Genomic DNA, 22,098 nt, shown 5'->3' with positions numbered 1-22,098 from the left:
ATTTTATTAATTATAATCTCAATTTATATATATATATTAAATAACCCTCTTTCTATAGGATTAATAATTTTATTTCAAACATTATTATCTTGTTTAATAACTGGAATATTAATTAAAACTTATTGATTTTCTTATATTTTATTTTTAACTTTCTTAGGAGGTTTATTAGTTTTATTTATTTATGTTTCAAGAATTGCCTCAAATGAAATATTTAAACCAACATTTAATCTAAAAAAAATTAGATTATTTCTAATTATATTTTTAATCACAATTCAATTTATTTATTATAATAATATATATTGAATAAATTTATCAATTAATTCTGATATAAATAATTTCACAGAATTAATTTTTTTTTTAATAATGAAAATAAAATTAACTTAAGAAAATTATATAACAATCAAACATTTTTAATTATAATAATATTAGTAATTTACCTATTTATTACTTTAATTGCAGTAGTAAAAATTACTAATATTTATTACGGTCCATTACGATCTTCTTTAAATTAAATGATAAATAAAAACTTTTATATAATCCGAAAAACACATCCCATCTTAAAAATTATTAATAATTCCTTAATTGATATACCAAGACCTTCTAATATTTCTTCTTGATGAAATTTTGGATCTTTATTAGGTCTATGCTTAATTATTCAAATTTTAACAGGTTTATTTTTAACTATATATTATACTGCTAATATTGAATTAGCATTTTATAGAGTAAATTATATTTGTCGAAATGTAAATTACGGTTGATTAATTCGTACTCTTCATGCTAATGGAGCTTCATTCTTTTTTATCTGCGTATACATACATATTGGACGAGGAATTTACTATGAATCATTTAATTTAAAATATACTTGAATAGTGGGAGTAATTATTTTATTTCTATTAATAGCAACAGCATTTATAGGTTATGTTTTACCTTGGGGTCAAATATCTTTTTGAGGATGTACTGTTATTACAAATTTATTATCAGCTATCCCATCATTAGGCGTAAAAATGTAACTTGAATTTGAGGAGGATTTGCAGTAGATATGCAACATTAACTCGATTTTATACTTTTCACTTTCTTTTACCATTTATTATCTTAATAATAACTATAATTCATTTATTATTTCTTTCACCAAACAGGATCAAATAATCCTTTAGGTTTAAATAGAATTTAGATAAAATTCCTTTTCATCCATTTTCTGGTATTCAAAGATTTAATTGGATTTATTATTTTATTATCTTTTACTAACTATTTTAACTTTAAACTATCCATATTTATTAGGAGACCCAGATATTTTATCCCAGCAAATCCATTTAGTAATCTCCTGTTCACATTCAACCAGAATGATATTTTTTATTTGCTTATGCAATTTTACGATCAATCCCCCAAATAAATTAGGAGGAGTAATTGCATTAGTTATATCAATTCTTATTTTAATTATCTTTTACCCTTTCAATTTAATAAAAAAATTCAAGGTATTCAATTTTACCCTATTAATCAATTATTATTTTGATCAATAATTACTATTATTATTTTATTAACTTGAATTGGAGCTCGACCAGTAGAAGATCCATATATTATTATTGGACAATTATTAAACTATCATATATTTTTCTTATTTTATTATTAATCCTTTAATTAGAAAATACTGAGATAATTTAATTTTTAAACTAAACTAAATATTAATTAATGAGCCTTGTACAAAGCATTTGTTTTGAAAAACTTAAGAAAGAATTATAATTCTATTAATTTATACTAAAATAATTAATTTAAATTAAAAAAACCTTAAATCCTAAAAAAATAATAAAAAATTTAATGAAACAGGTAAATATCTTTTTCAAGATAAATATATTAATTTATCATAACGATAACGAGGTAAAGTACCTCGAACCTCAAACAAATAAAAAAGAACTAAACTTAACTTTAAATAAAAAAAATTCTTAATTAAACCCCCCTAAATAAATTAAAGTAAATAATAAACTTATAAATAAAATTCTAGAATATTCAGCTAAAAAAATTAAAACTAAACCTCCACTTCTATATTCTACATAAATCCAGAAACTAACTCTCTTTCACCCTCAGCAAAATCAAATGGAGTTCGATTAGTTTCAGCTAATCTTGATCTTATTCAACACAAACCTAAAGGAAATATTAACACAATAAATCAAATTATACTTTGATATAAACTAATATCAATAAATTAAAATCTATAATTATTACAATTCTAGATATCAAAATTAAAGCCAATCTAACTTCATAAGAAATAGTTTGAGCTACAGCACGTAATCCCCCCTAATAATGCATAATTAGAATTAGATGATCAACAGAAACTATAACTGTATAAACCCCTAATCTAGTACAACATAAAAAAAATAAAATACCTAAATTAAATCTAACTAAATTAAAATAATAAGGAATTAACATCAAATTATTTAAACATAAAATAAATCTTAATACAGGAGAAAAATAATAACAAATATAATTAGAAAAATTAGGATAAGTTTGTTCTTTAGTGAATAACTTAATACCATCAGAAAAAGGTTGTAAAATTCCTATAAAACCTACTTTATTAGGACCTTTTCGAATTTGAATATAACCTAAAACTTTCCGTTCTAATAAAGTTAAATAAGCAACACCAATTAAAACTCCTACAATTAAAATTAATAATCCAACTATAATTAAATAAATATCTAAAATAAACATTTACTATCTATATAATTAAATTATATATAAATGAATTCTAAAATCATTACATTTTTCTGCCAAAATAGTTAATATAATATATATATATATATATATATATATTATATTATTTATTTTAACTATATTTTTAAATAAAATTTAATAAAATTCAATTTATATAAATTTAATTTAAATATTTAATCCTTTCGTACTAAAATATTTTATATTTTAAAAGATAGAAACCAACCTGGCTCACACCGGTTTGAACTCAGATCATGTAAGATTTTAATGATCGAACAGATCAAAAATTTTAAACTTCTGCATTTAAATTTATCTTAATCCAACATCGAGGTCGCAAACTCTTTTTTTTATATGAACTAAAAAAAAAAAATTACGCTGTTATCCCTAAGGTAATTTTTTCTTATAATCAATAATATTGGATCAATTATTCACTTATTTATGTCTAATAAAAAAAAGTTATTTTTATTTTTTTGTCACCCCAACAAATTAAATTAAATTATTTTAATTATTAATTTTATAAATAATCTTAATAATTATAATTTATAAAACTCTATAGGGTCTTCTCGTCTTTTTAATTAATTTTAGCTTTTTAACTAAAAAATTAAATTTTATATCATAATTAAGAGACAGTTTATATTTCATCCAATCTTTCATACAAGTCATCAATTAAATGACTAATGATTATGCTACCTTTGTACAGTCAAAATACTGCAGCCCTTTAATAATTAAATCAGTGGGCAGATTAGACTTTATATTATTTACAAAAAGACATGTTTTTGATAAACAAGTGAATATAAATTTTTGCCGAATTCCTTTTAATTATTTTTTAAATAAAATAATAAATTAAATATTATATATATATACTAATTTTATCATTATATTAAATTAAATTTTATTCTTAATTTTTTTTTTTATAAAAATATAAAATTTATTTTAAATTTTATTTATTAATGAAATTATTTATAATAAATTAAAATTTGTTAACAATATAAATTATATAATTTTCAATTTTTTAATAATTAAATTTATATAAATTTAATTTAAAGCTTATCCCTTAAAATATAAAATTATTTTATAAAATTTTTAATTAATTAAAAATTTTATAAAATAATATAAAATTAAATTTTTTTTAAAAAAACTAGATATATTTAAAAACGATTAACATTTCATTTCCAATTAATTATTTAAAATATTTTTGCCACAATAAATTTATTAATTAATTATCTCTTTTAAATTCGAGAATTTAATATATAATAAAAATTCTTAATAATCTCTGATACACAAGATACATTAAATTAAAATTACTTTTAAATAATTTAAATTTTCAATTATTTCAAAATTCTTTCACAATACTATTACACTATAAAATAATTAAATTTTTCAATAAAAATACTTTAACCCCCTTTAATTATTTTTATTTAAAAATTTTTTTATTATTTATAAAATTATTAATTTTTCCCCCTCAAATTAATTATTTTTAATATCTTTTCAATGTAAATGAAATGCTTTAAATCAAGCTCTAATTTGTTCTTTCTAGAAACACTTCCCAGTACCTCTACTTTGTTACGACTTATTTCAATTTATTATAATTAAAATTATAATTATATGAAAGTGACGGGCAATATGTACATATTTTAATTTTTAATCATTTTAATAAATTAAATAAAATTACATTTAAATCCACCCTCAATTAATTATTACAAATTAATATCAGTATAAATAAATTTATTGTAATCCATTATATTCTTAATTATAATCTGCATCTTGATCTGATTTAAATTAATTTACAATTTTTAAATATTAATTTTTTTTAAAAATATTTTTTTAACAACGATATACAAAATATTAAATTAAGTAAATTTATTCGTGGATTATCAATTATTAAACAGATTCCTCTAAATGAACTAAAATACCGCCAAATTATTTAAGTTTCAATAAATAATTAATTACTATTTTAGTATTATAAATTTAAATTTTAATAATAGGGTATCTAATCCTAGTTTTTTTTTAAAATTTATTAAATCATAAATTAAATATAAAATTTAATTAAATTAAAATTTCACCTAATAATTTAAAATTTTTATTATAAAAATATTTATTAAGTAATTACTAATAAAATTTAATTTAATTTTTGTTTAACCGCAAATGCTGGCACAAAATTTGTTATTAATTTAAATATTACTAAATCTTAATTTCTTAAATATTTAATATTAATTACTACAAAATAAATAATTATTATTTAAATAATTAATATTTAACACTAAAATTTATATGTAAAATAAATTTATAATAAATTATTAAACCATAAAGAATTTTATTTATAAGTAATTTTTTTTGAATAGATTTTTTTTTTTTTTTTATATTAAAATATTTAATATAAATTATTAAATTTTAAATAATTTCTTTTCTTTTTTTTATAATATTAATATTAAAAACTAAATTAATAATAAACAATATATATTAATTTATATAATATAATATTAATATAATTAAATTAATTTTTTAATAATTTATTATATTAATATAATATTAATAAATTAAATATTTAATATATAAATATATATATTTATAAATAATTTATCAATTAAATTATATATAAAACCATTTGTAATAATTTTTCATATAATAATAATAATAATATTTTAAAAATAAGCTAAATTAAGCTTTTGGGTTCATACCCCAACTATAAAGGAAATCCCTTTTTTTTAAAAATAAAGTGCCTGATTAAAGGGTTATTCTGATAGGATAAATTAAGTAAATATTTACCTTTATTATATTTTATAGAATTAAACTATATCTAATAGTATCAAAAACTATTGTGCATCTTACACTAAAATATAATTTTTGAACTTAAATTTCTTAATAGAAATAATTTCTTATTTTAGATTTTTTTATTTAATTCTAATAAAATATTTTTCTTATTTATTTTATTTTTTAGTACATTTATCTCTATTTCATCTAATACATGATTTGGCTGTTGAATTGGATTAGAAATTAATCTTCTAAGATTTATCCCCCTCATTTCTAACTCAAATAATTTATTAGCATCAGAAGCCTCATTAAAATATTTTTTAACTCAAACTATTGCCTCTATTAATTTTTTATTTACAATTTTAATAATATTAATTTTAATAAAAAATTTTGAAATAAATAATTTAATTTTAATTATAATAAATTCTTCAATATTAATAAAAATAGGAAGAACTCCTTTTCATTTTTGATTTCCTAATATTATTGAAGGATTATCATGAGTTAATAGATTTATTTTAATAACTTGACAAAAAATTACCCCTATAATTATTCTTTCTTATTGTTTTAATAAAAAATTTTATTATTATTATTATTATTTTCAATATTATTATTGGAGCTATTGGAGGATTAAATCAAACTTCTTTACGTAAATTAATAGCTTTCTCTTCAATTAATAATTTAGGATGAATAATAAGTGCAATTATAATTAGTCAAACTCTATGAATATTTTATTTTTTTTATATTCTTTTATAATTACAATTATATGCTTTTTATTTCACATATTAAATATATATTTTATTAACCAATTATTTATTAATAATATAAATTTTTAATTAAAATTATTTATTAATTAATTTTCTTTCCCTTGTGGATTACCACCATTCATTGGATTTTTCCCTAAATGAATTATTATTAATTTTTTAATTATAATAATATATATTTATTAACTTTATTATTTATAATAATAAGATTAATTATATTATTTTACTATATTCGAATTACTTATTCTGCTTTTATATTAACTATTTAAAAATAAAATGATTTTAAAATTTTTATTAAAAATAATTATTTAATAATAATTAATTTTTTATCTTTTATTTCTATAATAGGAATAATTTTAAGAACATTTTTTTTTATTAAAGAAGGTTTTAAGTTAAATTAAACTAATAATCTTCAAAATTATTTATAAAGAAATATTCTTTAAGCCTTAATAAATAATATTTATTCCTTAAAATTTGCAATTTTATATCATTATAAATGAATATAATACTAATTTATTTTTAATAAAAGAGAAAAAAATCTCGTTAATAAATTTACAATTTATCGCTTAAACTCAGCCATTTTATTAGCGAAAATGACTTTATTCAACAAATCATAAAGATATTGGAACATTATATTTTATTTTTGGAATTTGAGCAGGAATAGTAGGAACTTCTTTAAGTTTATTAATTCGAGCAGAATTAGGTAATCCTGGATCTTTAATTGGAGATGATCAAATTTACAATACTATTGTCACAGCTCATGCTTTTATTATAATTTTTTTTATAGTTATACCAATTATAATTGGTGGATTTGGTAATTGACTTGTACCTTTAATATTAGGAGCCCCTGATATAGCTTTCCCTCGAATAAATAATATAAGTTTTTGATTACTCCCCCCTTCCCTAACTTTACTTATTTCAAGAAGAATTGTAGAAAATGGAGCAGGAACAGGATGAACAGTTTATCCCCCACTTTCATCTAATATTGCACATGGAGGAAGATCAGTAGATTTAGCTATTTTTTCTTTACATTTAGCTGGAATTTCATCTATTTAGGAGCAATTAATTTTATTACTACTATTATTAATATAAAATTAAATAATTTATCTTTTGATCAAATACCATTATTTATTTGAGCTGTAGGAATTACTGCATTTTTACTATTAGTATCACTACCAGTTTTAGCAGGTGCTATTACTATACTTTTAACAGATCGAAACCTTAATACATCTTTTTTTGATCCTGCTGGAGGAGGTGATCCTAGTTTATATCAACATTTATTTTGATTTTTTGGACATCCAGAAGTATATATTTTAATTTTACCAGGATTTGGTATAATTTCTCACATTATTTCTCAAGAAAGAGGAAAAAAAGAAACATTTGGTTGTTTAGGGATAATTTATGCTATACTAGCTATTGGATTATTAGGATTTATTGTATGAGCTCATCATATATTTACAGTTGGTATAGATATTGATACTCGAGCTTATTTTACATCAGCTACTATAATTATTGCAGTACCAACAGGAATTAAAATTTTTAGTTGATTAGCTACTTTTCATGAACTCAAATTAACTATTCCCCATCTATTTATGAAGTTTAGGATTTGTATTTTTATTTACTGTTGGAGGATTAACAGGAGTAATCTTATCTAACTCTTCTATTGATATTACATTACATGATACATATTATGTAGTAGCCCATTTTCATTATGTATTATCTATGGGAGCAGTATTTGCTATTTTAGGGGGATTTATTCATTGATATCCTTTATTCACTGGATTATCTTTAAATCCTTATTTATTAAAAATTCAATTCATCACAATATTTATTGGAGTAAATTTAACCTTTTTCCCTCAACATTTTTTAGGGTTAGCAGGAATACCTCGACGATACTCTGATTACCCAGATTCTTATATTTCTTGAAATATTATTTCATCTTTAGGATCTTATATTTCTTTAGTAGCCATTATAATAATATTAATTATTATTTGAGAATCTTTAATTAATCAACGAATTGCTTTATTTACATTAAATTTACCCTCATCAATTGAATTATACCAAAACTTACCTCCAGCAGAACATTCATATAATGAACTACCTATTTTAAGTAACTTCTAATATGGCAGATTATATGTAATGGATTTAAACCCCATTTATAAAGGATTATCCTTTTTTTAGAAATGGCAACATGATCAAATTTTAATTTACAAAATGGAGCATCCCCTTAATAGAACAAATTATTTTCTTTCATGATCATACTTTAATTATTCTTATTATAATTACAATTTTAGTTGGTTATTTAATAACAAATTTATTTTTTAATAAATATATTAATCGATTCTTATTAGAAGGACAAATAATTGAATTAATTTGAACTATTTTACCAGCAATTACTTTAATTTTTATTGCTTTACCATCATTACTATTATTATATTTATTAGATGACTAAATAATCCCTTAATTACCTTAAAATCAATTGGCCATCAATGATATTGAAGTTATGAATATTCAGATTTTCATAATATTGAATTTGATTCATATATAATCCCTTCTAATGAAATAAATTCTAATAGATTTCGATTATTAGATGTTGATAATCGAATTGTTTTACCTATAAATAACCAAATTCGAATTATAGTTAAAGCAACAGATGTAATCCACTCTTGAACTATCCATCATTAGGGGTAAAAGTAGATGCAAACCCCGGACGTCTTAATCAAACTAATTTTTTCATTAATCGACCTGGAATTTTTTATGGTCAATGTTCAGAAATTTGTGGAGCTAATCATAGATTTATACCTATTGTAATTGAAAGAATTTCAATTAAAAATTTCATTAATTGAATTAATAATTATTCTTCATTAGATGACTGAAAGCAAGTACTGGTCTCTTAAACCATTTTATAGTAAATTAGCAATTACTTCTAATGATTTTAAAGAATTAGTTAAATTTATAACATAAATATGTCAAATTTAAATTATTACTAAGTAATATTCTTTTATCCCACAAATAATACCAATTAATTGATTAATTTCATTTATTTTTTTTATTATAATTTATTTAATTTTTAATATTATAAATTACTATATTTTCAACAATAAAAATATTAATAAAAATAATAATTCTAAAAATAAAATCAAAAATTTCAATTGAAAATGATAAGTAATTTATTTTCAATTTTTGACCCCTCTACTAATTTATTTAATATTCCATTTAATTGAATTAGAACAATTTTAGGAATTATATTTATTCCATACTCATTTTGATTAATTCCTAACCGACATTTTTTTTTATGAAATTTTATTTTATTAAAACTACATAATGAATTTAAAACTTTATTAAAAAATAATTATTTCCAAGGATCAACCTTTATTTTTATCTCCATATTTACTTTTATCTTATTTAATAATTTTTTAGGACTATTCCCCTATATTTTTACAAGAACTAGTCATTTAACATTATCATTATCAATTTCTTTACCTTTATGATTAAGATTTATAATTTATGGTTGATTAAATAATTCTCAACATATATTTATCCATATAATTCCTCAAGGAACACCTTCTATTTTAATACCATTTATAGTATTAATTGAAACTATTAGAAATATTATTCGACCTGGAACTTTAGCTGTACGATTAACAGCTAATATAATTGCTGGACATTTACTAATAACCCTTTTAAGAAATAATGGATGTAATATAGATCATATTTTATTGTAATTCTTGTTATAATTCAAATTTTATTATTAATTTTAGAATCAGCAGTTGCGGTTATTCAATCTTATGTAATTGCAATTTTAAGTACATTATATTCTAGTGAAGTAAATTAATGAAAAATTCTAACCATCCTTTTCACTTAGTAGATTATAGACCTTGACCTTTAACTGGAGCTATTGGAGTTATAGTTTAGTTACTGGAATAGTAAAATGATTTCATAATTTAAATATAAATTTATTAATTTTAGGATATTTAATTGTTATTTTAACAATATATCAATGATGACGAGATGTATGTCGAGAAGGAACACTTCAAGGTAAACATACTATATTAGTAACAAAAGGTCTTCGATGAGGTATAATTTTATTTATTGTCTCTGAAATTTTTTTTTTTGTATCTTTTTTTTGAGCTTTCTTTCATAGAAGACTTGCCCCTAATATTGAAATTGGAACAATTTGACCCCCTACTAGAATTACTCCTTTTAATCCATTTCAAATTCCCTTATTAAATACTATTATTTTAATTAGATCAGGAGTATCAGTCACATGAGCTCATCATGCTATTATAGAAAATAATAATTCACAAATAACCCAAGGTTTATTTATTACAATTATTTTAGGAATTTATTTTACTATTTTACAAGCTTATGAATATTTTGAAGCTCCATTCACTATTGCTGATAGAATTTATGGATCAACATTTTTTATAGCAACAGGATTCCACGGACTTCATGTTATTATTGGAACATTATTTCTATTAATTTGTTTAATTCGACATATTAACAATCATTTTTCAAATAATCATCATTTTGGATTTGAAGCAGCAGCATGATATTGACACTTTGTAGACGTAGTTTGATTATTCCTTTACATTTCTATTTATTGATGAGGAAATTAATTATTTATATAATATATTTAGTATATTTGACTTCCAATCAAAAAGTTTAAAAAATTTTTAATATAAATAATTATTTTAATATTAAATATTTTCACAATTATCATAATAATTTCCAATATTATAATATTTTTATCTATTATTATTTCTAAAAAAACTTATATAGATCGAGAAAAATGTTCCCCATTTGAATGTGGATTTGACCCTAAATCATCTGCTCGAATTCCATTTTCTTTACATTTTTTTCTAATTACTGTAATCTTTCTAATTTTTGATGTAGAAATTGCTCTTATTTTTCCCATCATTAAATTATTTAAATTAGTAAACTTTTTTTTATGAACAAAAATCAGTTTCTTTTTTATTTTAATTTTAGTAATTGGATTATATCATGAATGAAATCAAAATATATTAAATTGAACAAATTAGGATTATAGTTTAACTTAAAACCTTTGATTTGCAATCAAAAAATATTATATAAAAATAATTTATCTTAAAATAAGAAGCAATATTGCATTTAATTTCGACTTAAAAGAAAGAGTTAATTAATAACTCCTTATTTAAAAATATAATTATATATTTACTTCTTCTTAATTGAAACCAAAATAGAGGTATATCACTGTTAATGATATTATTGAATAATTATTCCAATTAAATAGAAATATAAAGTATAAAATTAAGCTGCTAACTTAATTTTTAGTGGTTAAATTCCATTAATATTTCTTATTTATATAGTTTATTTAAAACCTTACATTTTCATTGTAAAAATAAAAATATTTTTTTTATAAATATTTAAAGATAAATATATCTCCTTAATATCTTCAATATTATGCTCTATTTTATAAGCTATTTAAATTTAAATATTAAATACTATTATAAATAAAATAATTACTATTCAAATAACAAATCTAAATAAATAAATTTTAAAATTATTTATTTGATAAATATTATAAAATACTGAATTTTTTTTTTATAATAGATATTATACCAACCCCTCTATAAATTTCTCTTCAACCTAGATCAATATTTTTTACTAAATTTTGTCTAAACTTAAGAAAATAAGAATTTAAACCATAAGTAGATAAATTAGGTATAAATCATATTTTCCCTAAAAAATTTCTTAAATTATAAGTTATAATATATTTATTTACTGAATAAATATTTATATTTCTAACTAAATAACCAAATACACCTCCAATTAATCTAACATAAATTACTATTATTTTTATGTTAAAAGGTAAATAAATCATATAAGGATAAGGAAAAATTATTCAATTTAAAAAACTTCCTCTAATAATTCTTATAAATAATAAAATAAATATTCTTTTCAATATAATATAATCTTCATCATATAAATTATAAATTCTTATTAAATTATAATCATTAATTATTAAATATATAACTAAACGAAATCTATAAAATATTGTTAACCCTGTTGATAAATAAAATAAAAAAAAAATTCTTAAATTAAATGTTCTAAATTTAACTATTTCTAAAATTAAAGCCTTAGAATAAAACCCAGCTAAAAAAGGAATTCCACATAAAGCCATATTAGAAATATTTATACATAATGTAGTTAAAGGAATTTATATAGAAATTCCCCCTATAAATCGAATATCTTGTCTATCATTTATTAAATGAATAATTACACCTGCACATATAAATAATAAAGCTTTAAATATTGCATGAGTTAATAAATGAAAAAAAGCTAAATCAGGTATTCCTATTCTTAAAATTCTTATTATAAAACCTAATTGTCTTAAAGTAGATAAAGCAATAATTTTTTTTAAATCAAACTCATAATTAGCAGAAATACCAGCTATAAATATAGTTAATCCAGATAATAACAATAATATTTTTAAAAAAAAAGTATCTAATAATACTATATTAAATCGAATTAATAAATAAACTCCAGCAGTAACTAAAGTTGATGAATGAACTAAAGCTGAAACAGGAGTTGGAGCTGCTATTGCTGCAGGTAATCAAGATCTAAAAGGAATTTGAGCTCTTTTAGTTATAGCAGCCATAATAATTATTCTTCTTACAAATTTTATTTGTCAATCATTATTTATGAATTCTAAATAAAAAATATAATTTCATCTACCATAATTTAATATTCAAGAAATCACTATTAAAATAAGAACATCACAATACGATTAGATAAAGCAGTTAATATACCAGCATTATAAGATTTTAAATTTTGATAATAAATTACCAAACAATAAGATACTAAACCTAAACCATCTCAACCTAATAAAATTCTAATAATATTAGGACTAATAATTAATAATATTATAGAAAAAACAAATAATAAAACTAAAATAATAAATCGCATTAAATTTAATTCTGAACTTATATATCTTTTTCTATAATAAATAACAACAGAAGAAATCAAAAATACAAATATTATAAATAATAAAGATATTCAATCTAATAAAATAGATATAACAATTCTAATTGAATTAAAAGAAATAATTTCTCATTCTAATAAAATAACTAATTTATTTATAATAAAATAAATTATAAAAATAAAATTTAATATTCTTATTATAAATAAAAAAATAAAAGAAATAAAACAAATTGAATATTTTATACTATTAATAATTTAAAATGAATCTTATTCATATTTTTGACACCACAAATCAATATTTTTATTAAATTATTTAAATAAAATCAAATTATTCTATAATCAATTTTTATAATTAAAATATTTAAAGGTAATCAATGTAAAATTAATATTAAATATTCACGAGAAACTCCCGTATAATATCTATAAACTCCTGAATAATACTTACCATGCTGAACAAAAGAATATAAATATAATCTATAACCAGCTCTAAAAAAAGAAATTATTATTAATATAAATATTGAAACCCAAGATCATCTTATTAATCTATTAATTAAACTAATTTCCCCCATTAAATTTAAACTAGGGGGAGCAGCTATATTAGAAGATATTAATAAAAATCATCATAATCTTATTGAAGGTATAAAATTCATTATACCTTTATTAATATATAAACTTCGTCTGTGTAATCGTTCATAACTAATATTAGCTAAACAAAATATTCCAGAAGAACATAATCCATGACCAATTATTAAAATATAAGACCCAATAAACCCTCAATAATTTATTACTATAATACCTCTAATTACAATTCTTATATGAGCTACAGAAGAATAAGCAATTAAAGATTTAATATCAATCTGAGAAAAACACTTCAAACTAATATAAAATCCCCCAATTAATCTAATTACAATTCAAATATAATTTAATTTTATATTAATTTCTTGAAGAAAAATTATTAAACGTAATAAACCATAACCTCCTAATTTTAATATAATTCCTGCTAAAATTATAGAACCAGATACTGGAGCTTCTACATGAGCTTTTGGTAATCATAAATGAACAAAATATATAGGTATTTTAACTAAAAAAGCTATAATCATACTAAAATATAACATATAAATATTTAAATTTATAAATTTTAAAAAATAAATTATTATACTTTGTATTTCATTATATAAATAAAAAATTCCCATTAATAAAGGTAAAGATACAAATAAAGTATAAAATAATAAATATATCCCTGCTTGAATACGTTCAGGTTGATAACCCCAACCAATAATTAATATCAAAGTAGGAATTAATCTACCTTCAAAAAATAAATAAAATAAAAATATATTTATAGTACTAAAAGTTAAATATAATATAATTAATAAAAAAATAATATTAAACAAAAAAAAATTTAAAAAAAAATTTATTTTATATAAATTTTCTCTTGCTATAATTATTAAAACTGAAATTCAAATTCTTAATATAATTAAACCATAAGATATAATATCACAAGATAATATATATCTAAAATTACAAAATAAATTTAATCTTATACCTAAATTTATAAATAAAAATATTAATAAAAATAATATTATTTGAACCATTCAAAATATATTTTTTATAAAACATATAGGAATTATAAAAATTAATATAAATAAAAATTTTATCATTTAATTAATCAAAATAATAAACTAATAAATTTTTAATATTATTTCTATAATAAATTAAATCTTTGAAAATAATCATTACCATGAGTACGAATTATAGAAACTAAAATTGATAACCCTAAAGCCCCCTCACAAACTGAAAAAACTAAAAATACTATTAATATATATATATCATAATCAATTATTATTAAATAAACTAATATAAAAAAAAAAATTCTTAATACTATAAATTCTAAACTTAACAAAACAATTAATAAATGCTTATATTTAGAAATAAAAATAAAATTACCAATAATAAATATTAAAATAAAAATAAATCATATATTTAAAATTATCATTATGTTTTTATAGTTTAATAAAAAATATTGGTCTTGTAAATCAAAGTTAAGTTATATACTTTAAAAACTTCAAAGAAAAAGAATATCTTTATCAATAATCTCCAAAATTATTATTTTATTTAAACTATTCCTTGATTTGATATTACAAAAATAATTTTTTCTATTTTATTAATTATAATCTCAATTTATATATATATATTAAATAACCCTCTTTCTATAGGATTAATAATTTTATTTCAAACATTATTATCTTGTTTAATAACTGGAATATTAATTAAAACTTATTGATTTTCTTATATTTTATTTTTAACTTTCTTAGGAGGTTTATTAGTTTTATTTATTTATGTTTCAAGAATTGCCTCAAATGAAATATTTAAACCAACATTTAATCTAAAAAAAATTAGATTATTTCTAATTATATTTTTAATCACAATTCAATTTATTTATTATAATAATATATATTGAATAAATTTATCAATTAATTCTGATATAAATAATTTCACAGAATTAATTTTTTTTTTTAATAATGAAAATAAAATTAACTTAAGAAAATTATATAACAATCAAACATTTTTAATTATAATAATATTAGTAATTTACCTATTTATTACTTTAATTGCAGTAGTAAAAATTACTAATATTTATTACGGTCCATTACGATCTTCTTTAAATTAAATGATAAATAAAAACTTTTATATAATCCGAAAAACACATCCCATCTTAAAAATTATTAATAATTCCTTAATTGATATACCAAGACCTTCTAATATTTCTTCTTGATGAAATTTTGGATCTTTATTAGGTCTATGCTTAATTATTCAAATTTTAACAGGTTTATTTTTAACTATATATTATACTGCTAATATTGAATTAGCATTTTATAGAGTAAATTATATTTGTCGAAATGTAAATTACGGTTGATTAATTCGTACTCTTCATGCTAATGGAGCTTCATTCTTTTTTATCTGCGTATACATACATATTGGACGAGGAATTTACTATGAATCATTTAATTTAAAATATACTTGAATAGTGGGAGTAATTATTTTATTTCTATTAATAGCAACAGCATTTATAGGTTATGTTTTACCTTGGGGTCAAATATCTTTTTGAGGAGCTACTGTTATTACAAATTTATTATCAGCTATCCCATCATTAGGCGTAAAAATTGTAACTTGAATTTGAGGAGGATTTGCAGTAGATAATGCAACATTAACTCGATTTTATACTTTTCACTTTCTTTTACCATTTATTATCTTAATAATAACTATAATTCATTTATTATTTCTTCACCAAACAGGATCAAATAATCCTTTAGGTTTAAATAGAAATTTAGATAAAATTCCTTTTCATCCATTTTTTGTATTCAAAGATTTAATTGGATTTATTATTTTATTATTTTTACTAACTATTTTAACTTTAACTAATCCATATTTATTAGGAGACCCAGATAATTTTATCCCAGCAAATCCATTAGTAACTCCTGTTCACATTCAACCAGAATGATATTTTTTATTTGCTTATGCAATTTTACGATCAATCCCAAATAAATTAGGAGGAGTAATTGCATTAGTTATATCAATTCTTATTTTAATTATTTTACCTTTCACATTTAATAAAAAAATTCAAGGTATTCAATTTTACCCTATTAATCAATTATTATTTTGATCAATAATTACTATTATTATTTTATTAACTTGAATTGGAGCTCGACCAGTAGAAGATCCATATATTATTATTGGACAATTATTAACTATCATATATTTTTCTTATTTTATTATTAATCCTTTAATTAGAAAATACTGAGATAATTTAATTTTTAACTAAACTAAATATTAATTAATGAGCTTGTACAAAGCATTTGTTTTGAAAACTTAAGAAAGAATTATAATTCTATTAATTTATACTAAAAATAATTAATTTAAATTAAAAAAACCTTAAATCCTAAAAAAAATAATAAAAAATTTAATGAAACAGGTAAATATCTTTTTCAAGATAAATATATTAATTTATCATAACGATAACGAGGTAAAGTACCTCGAACTCAAACAAATAAAAAAGAAACTAAACTTAACTTTAAATAAAAAAAAATTCTTAAATTAAACCCCCCTAAATAAATTAAAGTAAATAATAAACTTATAAATAAAATTCTAGAATATTCAGCTAAAAAAATTAAAACAAAACCTCCACTTCTATATTCTACATTAAATCCAGAAACTAACTCTCTTTCACCCTCAGCAAAATCAAATGGAGTTCGATTAGTTTCAGCTAATCTTGATCTTATTCAACACAAACCTAAAGGAAATATTAACACAATAAATCAAATTATACTTTGATATAAACTAAATATCAATAAATTAAAATCTATAATTATTACAATTCTAGATATCAAAATTAAAGCCAATCTAACTTCATAAGAAATAGTTTGAGCTACAGCACGTAATCCCCCTAATAATGCATAATTAGAATTAGATGATCAACCAGAAACTATAACTGTATAAACCCCTAATCTAGTACAACATAAAAAAAATAAAATACCTAAATTAAATCTAACTAAATTAAAATAATAAGGAATTAACATTCAAATTATTAAACATAAAATAAATCTTAATACAGGAGAAAAATAATAACAAATATAATTAGAAAAATTAGGATAAGTTTGTTCTTTAGTGAATAACTTAATACCATCAGAAAAAGGTTGTAAAATTCCTATAAAACCTACTTTATTAGGACCTTTTCGAATTTGAATATAACCTAAAACTTTCCGTTCTAATAAAGTTAAATAAGCAACACCAATTAAAACTCCTACAATTAAAATTAATAATCCAACTATAATTAAATAAATATCTAAAATAAACATTTACTATCTATATAATTAAATTATATATAAATGAATTCTAAAATCATTACATTTTTCTGCCAAAATAGTTAATATAATATATATATATATATATATATATATTATATTATTTATTTTAACTATATTTTTAAATAAAATTTAATAAAATTCAATTTATATAAATTTAATTTAAATATTTAATCCTTTCGTACTAAAATATTTTATATTTTAAAAGATAGAAACCAACCTGGCTCACACCGGTTTGAACTCAGATCATGTAAGATTTTAATGATCGAACAGATCAAAAATTTTAAACTTCTGCATTTAAATTTTATCTTAATCCAACATCGAGGTCGCAAACTCTTTTTTTTATATGAACTAAAAAAAAAAATTACGCTGTTATCCCTAAGGTAATTTTTTCTTATAATCAATAATATTGGATCAATTATTCACTTATTTATGTCTAATAAAAAAAAAGTTATTTTTATTTTTTTGTCACCCCAACAAATTAAATTAAATTATTTTAATTATTAATTTTATAAATAATCTTAATAATTATAATTTATAAAACTCTATAGGGTCTTCTCGTCTTTTTAATTAATTTTAGCTTTTTAACTAAAAAATTAAATTTTATATCATAATTAAGAGACAGTTTATATTTCATCCAATCTTTCATACAAGTCATCAATTAAATGACTAATGATTATGCTACCTTTGTACAGTCAAAATACTGCAGCCCTTTAATAATTAAATCAGTGGGCAGATTAGACTTTATATTATTTACAAAAAGACATGTTTTTGATAAACAAGTGAATATAAATTTTTGCCGAATTCCTTTTAATTATTTTTTAAATAAAATAATAAATTAAATATTATATATATATACTAATTTTATCATTATATTAAATTAAATTTTATTCTTAATTTTTTTTTTTATAAAAATATAAAATTTATTTTAAATTTTATTTATTAATGAAATTATTTATAATAAATTAAAATTTGTTAACAATATAAATTATATAATTTTCAATTTTTTAATAATTAAATTTATATAAATTTAATTTAAAGCTTATCCCTTAAAATATAAAATTATTTTATAAAATTTTTAATTAATTAAAAATTTTATAAAATAATATAAAATTAAATTTTTTTCTAAAAAAACTAGATATATTTAAAAACGATTAACATTTCATTTCCAATTAATTATTTAAAATATTTTTGCCACAATAAATTTATTAATTAATTATCTCTTTTAAATTCGAGAATTTAATATATAATAAAAATTCTTAATAAACTCTGATACACAAGATACATTAAATTAAAATTACTTTTAAATAATTTAAATTTTCAATTATTTCAAAATTCTTTCACAATACTATTACACTATAAAATAATTAATTTTTTCAATAAAAATACTTTAACCCCCTTTAATTATTTTTATTTAAAAATTTTTTTATTATTTATAAAATTATTAATTTTTCCCCCTCAAATTAATTAATTTTTAATATCTTTTCAATGTAAATGAAATGCTTTAAATCAAGCTCTAATTTGTTCTTTCTAGAAACACTTTCCAGTACCTCTACTTTGTTACGACTTATTTCAATTTATTATAATTAAAATTATAATTATATGAAAGTGACGGGCAATATGTACATATTTTAATTTTTAATCATTTTAATAAATTAAATAAAATTACATTTAAATCCACCCTCAATTAATTATTACAAATTAATATCAGTATAAATAAATTTATTGTAATCCATTATATTCTTAATTATAATCTGCATCTTGATCTGATTTAAATTAATTTACAATTTTTAAATATTAATTTTTTTTAAAAATATTTTTTTAACAACGATATACAAAATATTAAATTAAGTAAATTTATTCGTGGATTATCAATTATTAAACAGATTCCTCTAAATGAACTAAAATACCGCCAAATTATTTAAGTTTCAATAAATAATTAATTACTATTTTAGTATTATAAATTTAAATTTTAATAATAGGGTATCTAATCCTAGTTTTTTTTTAAAATTTATTAAATCATAAATTAAATATAAAATTTAATTAAATTAAAATTTCACCTAATAATTTAAAATTTTTATTATAAAAATATTTATTAATTAATTACTAATAAAATTTAATTTAATTTTTGTTTAACCGCAACTGCTGGCACAAAATTTGTTATTAATTTAAATATTACTAAATCTTAATTTCTTAAATATTTTAATATTAATTACTACAAAATAAATAATTATTATTTAAATAATTAATATTTAACACTAAAATTTATATGTAAAATAAATTTATAATAAATTATTAAACCATAAAGAATTTTATTTATATGTAATTTTTTTTGAATAGATTTTTTTTTTTTTTTTTTTTATATTAAAATATTTAATATAAATTATTAAATTTTAAATAATTTCTTTTCTTTTTTTTTTATAATATTAATATTAAAAACTAAATTAATAATAAACAATATATATTAATTTATATAATATAATATTAATATAATTATATTAATTTTTTAATAATTTATTATATTAATATAATATTAATAAATTAAATATTTAATATATATATATATATATTTATAAATAATTTATCAATTAAATTATATATAAAACCATTTGTAATAATTTTTCATATAATAATAATAATAATATTTTAAAAATAAGCTAAAATTAAGCTTTTGGGTTCATACCCCAACTATAAAGGAAATCCCTTTTTTTTAAAAATAAAGTGCCTGATTAAAGGGTTATTCTGATAGGATAAATTAAGTAAATATTTACCTTTATTATATTTTATAGAATTAAACTATATCTAATAGTATCAAAAACTATTGTGCATCTTACACTAAAATATAATTTTTGAACTTAAATTTCTTAATAGAAATAATTTCTTATTTTAGATTTTTTTATTTAATTCTAATAAAATATTTTTCTTATTTATTTTATTTTTTAGTACATTTATCTCTATTTCATCTAATACATGATTTGGCTGTTGAATTGGATTAGAAATTAATCTTCTAAGATTTATCCCCCTCATTTCTAACTCAAATAATTTATTAGCATCAGAAGCCTCATTAAAATATTTTTTAACTCAAACTATTGCCTCTATTAATTTTTTATTTACAATTTTAATAATATTAATTTTAATAAAAAATTTTGAAATAAATAATTTAATTTTAATTATAATAAATTCTTCAATATTAATAAAAATAGGAAGAACTCCTTTTCATTTTTGATTTCCTAATATTATTGAAGGATTATCATGATTTAATAGATTTATTTTAATAACTTGACAAAAAATTACCCCTATAATTATTCTTTCTTATTGTTTTAATAAAAATTTTATTATTATTATTATTATTTTCAATATTATTATTGGAGCTATTGGAGGATTAAATCAAACTTCTTTACGTAAATTAATAGCTTTCTCTTCAATTAATAATTTAGGATGAATAATAAGTGCAATTATAATTAGTCAAACTCTATGAATATTTTATTTTTTTTTATATTCTTTTATAATTACAATTATATGCTTTTTATTTCACATATTAAATATATATTTTATTAACCAATTATTTATTAATAATATAAATTTTTTAATTAAAATTAATTTATTAATTAATTTTCTTTCCCTTGGTGGATTACCACCATTCATTGGATTTTTCCCTAAATGAATTATTATTAATTTTTTAATTAATAATAATATATATTTATTAACTTTATTATTTATAATAATAAGATTAATTATATTATTTTACTATATTCGAATTACTTATTCTGCTTTTATATTTAACTATTTAAAAATAAAATGATTTAAAATTTTTATTAAAAATAATTATTTTATAATAATTAATTTTTTATCTTTTATTTCTATAATAGGAATAATTTTAAGAACATTTTTTTTTTATTAAAGAAGGTTTTAAGTTAAATTAAACTAATAATCTTCAAAATTATTTATAAAGAAATATTCTTTAAGCCTTAATAAATAATATTTATTCCTTAAAATTTGCAATTTTATATCATTATAAATGAATATAAGACTAATTTATTTTTAATAAAAGAGAAAAAAATCTC

General features: G+C 18.4%; 5 protein-coding genes and 4 pseudogenes across 5 annotated transcripts; 6 read left to right on the top strand and 3 right to left on the bottom strand.

Moving 5' to 3' along the window:
• The first annotated feature begins 951 nt into the window (after window positions 1–951).
• Window positions 952–1,596, top strand: LOC124645597 (annotated as a pseudogene).
• A 170-nt stretch (window positions 1,597–1,766) lies between these two features.
• Window positions 1,767–2,738, bottom strand: LOC124645590 (annotated as a pseudogene).
• A 2,853-nt stretch (window positions 2,739–5,591) lies between these two features.
• On the top strand, window positions 5,592–6,580 carry LOC124645594 (annotated as a pseudogene).
• A 918-nt stretch (window positions 6,581–7,498) lies between these two features.
• LOC124645596 (cytochrome c oxidase subunit 1-like) lies at window positions 7,499–9,074 on the top strand (the record flags this gene model as incomplete). Its single annotated transcript, XM_047185393.1, is given in 2 exon segments — window positions 7,499–7,791; window positions 7,793–9,074. Coding segments are annotated over 2 exon segments (834 nt in total), but the record flags the coding sequence as incomplete, so codon positions are not given.
• LOC124645593 lies at window positions 8,396–9,074 on the top strand (annotated as a pseudogene).
• Window positions 9,075–11,737: 2,663 nt separating this feature from the next.
• Window positions 11,738–13,320, bottom strand: LOC124645592 (NADH-ubiquinone oxidoreductase chain 5-like). The gene is given in 1 exon segment (XM_047185392.1): window positions 11,738–13,320. A coding segment is annotated over 1 exon segment (756 nt). The 5' UTR covers window positions 12,853–13,320; the 3' UTR covers window positions 11,738–12,096.
• Window positions 13,321–13,493: 173 nt separating this feature from the next.
• LOC124645589 (NADH-ubiquinone oxidoreductase chain 1-like) lies at window positions 13,494–18,065 on the bottom strand. Its single transcript, XM_047185390.1, is given in 1 exon segment — window positions 13,494–18,065. A coding segment is annotated over 1 exon segment (939 nt). The 5' UTR covers window positions 18,029–18,065; the 3' UTR covers window positions 13,494–17,089.
• Window positions 15,844–17,007, top strand: LOC124645591 (cytochrome b-like). The gene is given in 1 exon segment (XM_047185391.1): window positions 15,844–17,007. A coding segment is annotated over 1 exon segment (831 nt). The 3' UTR covers window positions 16,675–17,007.
• Window positions 18,066–20,930: 2,865 nt separating the features above from the next.
• LOC124645587 (NADH-ubiquinone oxidoreductase chain 2-like) lies at window positions 20,931–21,935 on the top strand (the record flags this gene model as incomplete). The annotated part of the gene is given in 1 exon segment (XM_047185387.1): window positions 20,931–21,935. A coding segment is annotated over 1 exon segment (1,005 nt), but the record flags the coding sequence as incomplete, so codon positions are not given.
• Between the last annotated feature and the right edge of the window lie 163 nt (window positions 21,936–22,098).

The sequence above is a fragment of the Helicoverpa zea genome, unplaced genomic scaffold (assembly GCF_022581195.2).
Source record: "Helicoverpa zea isolate HzStark_Cry1AcR unplaced genomic scaffold, ilHelZeax1.1 pri_000126Farrow_1, whole genome shotgun sequence".
Lineage (NCBI taxonomy): Eukaryota > Metazoa > Arthropoda > Insecta > Lepidoptera > Noctuidae > Helicoverpa > Helicoverpa zea.
Note: the sequence above shows the minus strand (reverse complement) of the source record. Positions and strands in the feature narration are given on the sequence as shown.